We start from the raw sequence: 7,953 nt of genomic DNA, 5'->3' as shown, positions 1-7,953 counted from the left end.
CAAGGGCAGCATAGAAAGTATCTGACAAAGAGAATTACTCAAAGTATGGTATAATTGAGAAAATACATTTGGACCCCAGAGGGGTTTCATTCCTAAAACAAACCTAAACCATTTGTACTTGTTTAGGTTAACGAGGTTTCCCTTTGAAATAATGGTCAATGTTACAGATAAAAACATGTTAATTAAAGATCACCGTCGTTATACATCAGCTTAGGGGATGGAAAATATTGGAAAGCACACAAGGGTCAACAATGAGCTAACATTAAAGGGATACCACAGTTGCACAACTACAGAGGAAGTGAACAAGAAGAAATGCTTACTTTAATCAGGTTTAGTCTGTCATACTGAAAGACAAATTAAAGAGAAAACAAAAGTGTTAACCGAAGCAGTGAGCCACATGAACACAGAAACAAAATGAGAAAGGAACAAAAAAACAAACAAACAAACAAAACAAACAAAAACTGGTGTTGAGCAACTTTTCATTTACACACTGCACAAATCGTATGTTTGACAGTGAATACTTTGCTTAAACATGACTCTGCTGCTAAATGTGACGCCACACAACTTGCCTATTATTTAAGGAAAGAGATTGATTACAGTTTACCATCACTGATGTCTGTCATTTGGCTCTCTGTGCAGAGAGTCTTGTTTGCGGTGCGCATGCTTTTATTTGGATTGCATTAGAGGTGGGGTGATCAAGCTCACGTTGATAGAATGACCTCAAGCAGTTTATGAGATCATGTGAGTACTGTTGACCCCGGAGGCTCACGTGGTTTGGGGTGAGGGTTCGGTGGTGACACAGAAATGAGGAGCAGTTTAATCAGTTGTGGCATGTGTGTTTGCGCACATTTGCACACAACACACTGCATAATGAAGTGGCCATTAATGCTAAATTACTGTTCTCCCTGTGTCTGCCTGACAGTCCGTCCTGTCTATGACGATCTGGTCTGGTGGAGGAAATGTTTTAGTCGGACAACAGCTATATGTAGTATTACATCTTGCAAAGTCACAGTGGACAATAAATTACAGTATGGGCAGTTTAATTTGTCTGCTGTATATTCACTGGGGAGTTGGGCAGGAATACTGTATTTTTACAACATGATAGTAGCAGCATGTAGAGCAGGATAAGGAGCCGGCCTGCTCATATGTTGACCTGAGTTTGAATCCTGCTCACGCTACCTGTCTCTGTCCTTGGTCAAGATGCTTAATTTACATTATCTCAGTCCACTCAGCTGTAAATGGGTACCAGCTTCAGCTATAGTCCATGGGCCAAGCAGGTTTTTGATACCACTGAATGTGTCCAAACAACACTTAGAATCCAGCCTGAGTGTACCATGCCCTAAACAAAAATGTATGATAACCATCCCAGGGTGGTAGCTGTAGCCAGCTAGGGGTCAATGAAGAATTATACAGAGGTCAAAATGTAAAAATGCTCCAATCATGTTTGAAACCATATCAGATTATTTGTCTGATCATAACAATTCCAAAAAGGTATAGTTTGGACCATCTATGACAGAATGTTGTGGAGTTATGGGGTTAAAACAGCAAAAATGGTGACAAAGGTCAATTTCAGTTTGTACAGTGGTCAAAAGTTAAACTTGCTCCAATTTCAGTTAAAAAATATGCAAATTAATGTTTGGGTTCATAGGGTTCTAATAAGGAATAGTTTGCACCATCTGTCATGCTTAGTTATCACGTTACAGGGTAACACCACTTTTTAACTAATAGATTACAACAAGTTAGAGTTAATCAAGCTCTTTCGGTACTCAAATCATCAAATACAGGTGTACCACAAGGCTGTGTCAGTTCTCCTGTTCTCTTCACTCTTTATACTAATAACTGTACAAATAACTACTGCAATAACTTTGTTTTTAAATTTTCTGATGATACAGCTATTTTGAGCCTACTGCACAAAGATTCAAGTCCAACAAAGTACTTCCTTGAAGTGAAACACTTTGTGCAGTGGTGTGATGACAACCACTTGGTTTTAAATGTCAATAAAACCAAGGAAATGATTCTGGATCCAAGGACTGTTGGGGACCATACTCCTGTGGTCATACATGGTATTCCCATTGACCAGGTCAACTCATACAAGTACTTGGGGCTGCACATAGACAATACCTTCAGCTGGACTGCACATGTGGACAGTTTGTGCTCCCGATTCCATCAAAGACTTTATTTCCTTCGTAGACTTCGTTTGTATGGAGTCAATCAGAAAATTATGTTGTTGTTTTACCAGGCAGTGTTAGAGAGCCTAGTTAGGTATGGCATGACTGCCTGGTACGGCAATCTTTCTGTACAATTTAAAACGAAACTTAACAGACAAATTGATGATGCAATGAAGATAATCGGAAAGAAACAATATCAGTCCCTCAGTTCACTCTATGAAGAGTCTGTTTTGAAAGCAGCTCAGAGGATACTGATGGATTCAGTTCATGTTCTTCACGCAGAGTACACTCTCCTTCCTTCTGGGAGAAGGTACAGAGTTCCTCGGAGTAGACTGAATAGATTTATAAATTCATTCGTCCCCATGTCTATTAAATTGTTAAACAATAATGTTTAAAATTGGAATTATGCAATATTTATGGTGTTTCTCCTGACTTCTGTCATGTTAATTTGTTATGGATGTGGTTGTGTTTTTATCTGTATTGTTTGTTTTCTCTTTTCTTGTAAGGCACCTAGCATGAGTCCAAGACAAATTTCCCTGAGGGGACAATAAAGTGTATCGTATCGTATCGTATCGTAACACATACCACCTGTAATTGAATTCAATGGATGTCGACCTTGTTTGACCTTTACTTTGGAGACCAAACATTCAACTCAGTCAAAACTATTCCATTTATTAATCCTTTTATTTCAACCAATAATATGCATAATTTTTCCTGAAATTGGAGCAACTTTAACTTTTGACCCCTGTACAAACTGAAACTGACCTTTGTCACCATTTTTGCTGTTTTTACCCCATTACTTCAGAACATTTCATCACAGATAGTCCAAACTATACATTTTTGGAATTGTTATAATCAGACAAATAATGTGATATAATTTTCAACATGACTGGAGCATTTTTACATTATGACCTCTGTGTAATTTTTCACTGACCTGTAGCTGGCTACAGGTACCACCCTGTGATGGTTATCATAGATTTTTGTGTAGGCCATGGTACACAGACTGGATTCTAAGTGTTGTTTGGTCACCTTCAGTGGTACCAATCAGGTCAAAACTGATGACTGGCTCCTGGACTACTATGGAAGCAACCTGCGTTGGACTGGTGTCCCATTCAGGGGGAGTCGGACAATCTCATCTGCTTGATGCTGCAGAATCCAGAGATAAGCAGCAATACCAACAGGTTTCAGAGTTGATACAGAACATACTTCTTTAGGTAGCAGTAGTGAGTCTCAAATATGGCAAGACAAAGGTTGCTTAGAAAAACAAAAAACTCCCAGAGGTCGCAAGTAAATTCTGGCAGAAAATCCAAATCATCCACAAAAAAGATTTCACAGTGTAAATAGACCAAACCATGGACAAGCTGTCTGGATCAGACTGCGATATGGGGCGCCTTTCACACTTCTTGGATGAACTGTAAAGTCTGAAAGTCCAAATTAAACAGAGTTGGTGCGTAAGCTGCCCTTAAAGAGCCAAAATGAGCCTGACTTACAAAGGTTCCAGGAGCTTTATCCGCCTTGGTTTAACAGATTTTCCCTCTGTTTACTCTGGATGCAACACTAGAACTTTTTGAGGACTATGCTGTAGTATGCTAAAGGTTTTGCACAGTAGTGCATACTGTACATATATATATAAATGGATCTGAAAATGTTTGGAAACATAAACCAGAAATGCGCTACATTGAAGGTAACAAGAAATCATGGAAAATAAAAGGAAAGGAGATGGGTGTGTTGGGGAAGGTGTTTTATACAGTAGTGTTCAGAATAATAGTAGTGCTATGTGACTAAAAAGATTAATCCAGGTTTTGAGTATATTTCTTATTGTTACATGGGAAACAAGGTACCAGTAGATTCAGTAGATTCTCACAAATCCAACAAGACCAAGCATTCATGATATGCACACTCTTAAGGCTATGAAACTGGGCTATTAGTAAAAAAAAAAAAAGTAGAAAAGGGGGTGTTCACAATAATAGTAGCATCTGCTGTTGACGCTACAAACTCAAAACTGTTATGTTCAAACTGCTTTTTTAGCAATCCTGTGAATCACTAAACTAGTATTTAGTTGTATAACCACAGTTTTTCATAATTTCTTCACATCTGCGAGGCATTAATTTTGTTGGTTTGGAACCAAGATTTTGCTCATTTACTAGTGTGCTTGGGGTCATTGTCTTGTTGAAACACCCATTTCAAGGGCATGTCCTCTTCAGCATAAGGCAACATGACCTCTTCAAGTATTTTGACATATCCAAACTGATCCATGATACCTGGTATGCGATATATAGGCCCAACACCATAGTAGGAGAAACATGCCCATATCATGATGCTTGCACCACCATGCTTCACTGTCTTCACTGTGAACTGTGGCTTGAATTCAGAGTTTGGGGGTCGTGTCACAAACTGTGTGCGGCCCTTGGACACAAAAAGAACAATTTTACTCTCATCAGCCCACAAAAATTCCTCCATTTCTCTTTAGGCCAGTTGATGTGTTCTTTGGCAAATTGTAACCTCTTCTGCACATGTCTTTTATTTAACAGAGGGACATTGCGGGGATTCTTGCAAATAAATTAGCTTCACACAGACGTCTTCTAACTGTCACAGCACTTACAGGTAACTCCAGACTGTCTTTGATCATCCTGGAGCTGATCAATGGGTTAGCCTTTGCCATTCTGGTTATTCTTCTATCCATTTTGATGGTTGTTTTCCATTTTCTTCCACGCTTCTCTGTTTTTTTTGTCCATTTTAAAGCATTGGAGATCATTGTAGATGAACAGCCTATAATTTTTTGCACCTGCGTATACGTTTTCCCCTCTCCAATCAACTTTTTAATCAAACTACGCTGTTCTTCTGAACAATGTCTTGAACGTCCCATTTTCCTCAGGCTTTCAAAGAGAAAAGCATGTTCAACAGGTGCTGGCTTCATCCTTATATAGGGGACACCTGATTCACACCTGTTTGTTCCACAAAACTGATGAACTCACTGACTGAATGCCACACTACTATTATTGTGAACACCCCCTTTTCTACTTTTTTTTTTTTTTAACTAATAGCCCAGTTTCATAGCCTTAAGAGTGCATATCATGAATGCTTGGTCTTGTTGGATTTGTGAGAATCTACTGAATCTACTGGTACCTTGTTTCCCATGTAACAATAAGAAATATACTCAAAACCTGGATTAATCTTTTTAGTCACATAGCACTACTATTATTCTGAACACTACTGTATATCAAAATGTGCTGTAGGATTTTGGAAGCTCATAGAATTGTGCATAGGGGTGGAGCAAACTCAGGGTGAAGTACTGCAGACAGGGTTTGCACATTTCCACAACGTAGCTCACAACACAAGAGGTGGGCAACAGGTTGGGAGGAGACAGAAATATTTGGAGAGCAAAAAACAGTAATGCTTACTTTGGAAAGCCGCTTGTGAGACTAGCATGCAAACAGCAGAAGAACAAACAAAAATCAGATATAAAAAAGAAGCTGCAACAATAAATGGCTGACAGTAGCAACAGAAAAGCTGAACAGTCATGGTGGTGGTGGTGGGGGGTGACATAGGATTTAGGGCATTTAAGCTGTACCAAACAAGAATAACTAAATGTCAAAAAACATTACGAACATTACATAAAGTCATAGTAACTTTTCCGCCTTTATCTTAACAGCCCTGTCACACCTTGACAATTTAGACAGATTACATCGACTGCACTAAAAACGCTGGCATGCACTGACGTACGTCTAATACGTTACGGGTAAGTTAATTCATATAATGTCTGGGGCTTATTTAAGGCAGTCGTTAATTTTTTCAGAAAAAGTTTTGACCCGGTCATTAAACGAGGTAGGTCCCGATTCAAGGTCAGGCTTTTAATCAAGGAATTACGTAAACCTCATTGGTGCTGGTAAGTCCTTGTAGACTGTTCAGTGCCTCTTGGCTGTAATTAATCTGTTACATACATATAATGGATTTTGTCCATTTTATGCATATAACAGATTTAGAATATAACAGACAAAATCTGCTGGTCTACCTGAATCCATTATATGCAAGTTTCACTGTGTGTGTGTGTATGTATGTGTGTGTGTGTGTGTATATATATATATATATATATATATATATATATATATATATATATATATATATATATATATATGTGTATACTCAACAAAAATATAAACGCAACACTTTTGGTTTTGCTCCCATTTTGTATGAGATGAACTCAAAGATCTAAAACTTTTTCCACATACACAATATCACCATTTCCCTCAAATATTGTTCACAAACCAGTCGAAATCTGTGATAGTGAGCACTTCTCCTTTGCTGTGATAATTCATCCCACCTCACAGGTGTGCCATATCAAGATGCTGATTAGACACCATGATTAGTGCACAGGTGTGCCTTAGACTGTCCACAATAAAAGGCCACTCTGAAAGGTGCAGTTTTGTTTTACTGGGGGGGGGATACCAGTCAGTATCTGGTGGGACCACCATTTGCCTCATGCAGTGCAACACATCTCCTTCGCATCATCCGTGAAGAGAACACCTCTCCAACGTGCCAAACGCCAGCGAATGTGAGCATTTGCCCACTCAAGTTAGTTACGACGATGAACTGGAGTCAGGTCGAGACCCTGATGAGGAGGACGAGCATGCAGATGAGCTTCCCTGAGACGGTTTCTGACAGTTTGTGCAGAAATTCTTTGGTTATGCAAACCGATTGTTCCAGCAGCTGTCCGAGTGGCTGGTCTCAGACGATCTTGGAGGTGAACATGCTGGATGTGGAGGTCCTGGGCTGGTGTGGTTACACGTGGTCTGCGGTTGTGAGGCTGGTTGGATGTACTGCCAAATTCTCTGAAACGCCTTTGGAGATGGCTTATGGTAGAGAAATGAACATTCAATACACGAGCAACAGCTCTGGTTGACATTCCTGCTGTCAGCATGCCAATTGCACGCTCCCTCAAATCTTGCGACATGTGTGGCATTGTGCTGTGTGATAAAACTGCACCTTTCAGAGTGGCCTTTTATTGTGGGCAGTCTAAGGCACACCTGTGCACTAATCATGGTGTCTAATCAGCATCTTGGTATGGCACACCTGTGAGGTGGGATGGATTATTTCAGCAAAGGAGAAGTGCTAACTATCACAGATTTCGACTGGTTTGTGAACAATATTTGAGGGAAATGGTGATATTGTGTATGTGGAAAAAGTTTTAGATCTTTGAGTTCATCTCATACAAAATGGGAGCAAAACCAAAAGTGTTGCGTTTATATTTTTGTTGAGTGTATATATCAAATCAAATCAATTTTATTTATATAGCGCCAAATCACAACAAACAGTTGTCCCAAGGCGCTTTATATTGTAAGGCTAAAGCCATACAATAATTACAGAAAAACCCCAACGGTCAAAACGACCCCCTATGAGCAAGCACTTGGCGACAGTGGGAAGGAAAAACTCCCTTTTAACAGGAAGAAACCTCCAGCAGAACCAGGCTCAGGGAGGGGCAGTCTTCTGCTGGGACTGGTTGGGGCTGAGGGGAGAGAATCAGGAAAAAGACATGCTGTGGAAGAGAGCAGAGATCAATCACTAATGATTAAATGCAGAGTGGTGCATATAGAGCAAAAAGAGAAAGAAACTCAGTGCATCATGGGAACCCCCCAGCAGTCTAAGTCTATAGCAGCATAACTAAGGGATGGTTCAGGGTCACCTGATCCAGCCCTAACTAGGAAAGTTTTAAGCCTAATCTTAAAAGTAGAGAGGGTGTCTGTCTCCCTCAGCGCCGCCGTTCGGCATAAGCAGACTACGCAGCCTG

The 7,953-nt window shown here is 39.9% G+C and overlaps 1 protein-coding gene across 17 annotated transcripts in view; it reads right to left on the bottom strand.

The window, feature by feature from the left end:
- The window catches only part of gramd1bb (GRAM domain containing 1Bb), a 429,520-nt gene that overhangs the window by 84,405 nt on the left and 337,162 nt on the right, over positions 1-7,953 (bottom strand). For 10 of the 17 annotated variants that reach the window (XM_034168028.1, XM_034168030.1, XM_034168032.1 and 7 more), the window contains 2 exons: positions 5,570-5,590; positions 321-344 (listed from right to left, as the gene is read on the bottom strand). The exons of 3 other annotated variants lie outside the window; for them this stretch is intronic. In XM_034168028.1, the coding sequence (XP_034023919.1) occupies positions 321-344; positions 5,570-5,590 (45 nt within the window). The remainder of the gene's footprint in view (positions 1-320; positions 345-5,569; positions 5,591-7,953) is intronic. 4 more of the 17 variants (XM_034168033.1, XM_034168037.1, XM_034168031.1 and 1 more) reach the window with 2 other exon arrangements.

This window comes from Thalassophryne amazonica, chromosome 4, assembly GCF_902500255.1.
Source record: "Thalassophryne amazonica chromosome 4, fThaAma1.1, whole genome shotgun sequence".
In the NCBI taxonomy this organism is placed as follows: domain Eukaryota; kingdom Metazoa; phylum Chordata; class Actinopteri; order Batrachoidiformes; family Batrachoididae; genus Thalassophryne; species Thalassophryne amazonica.
The sequence above is the reverse complement of the archived record's forward strand: the minus strand, read 5'-3'. Positions and strand labels throughout refer to the sequence as shown.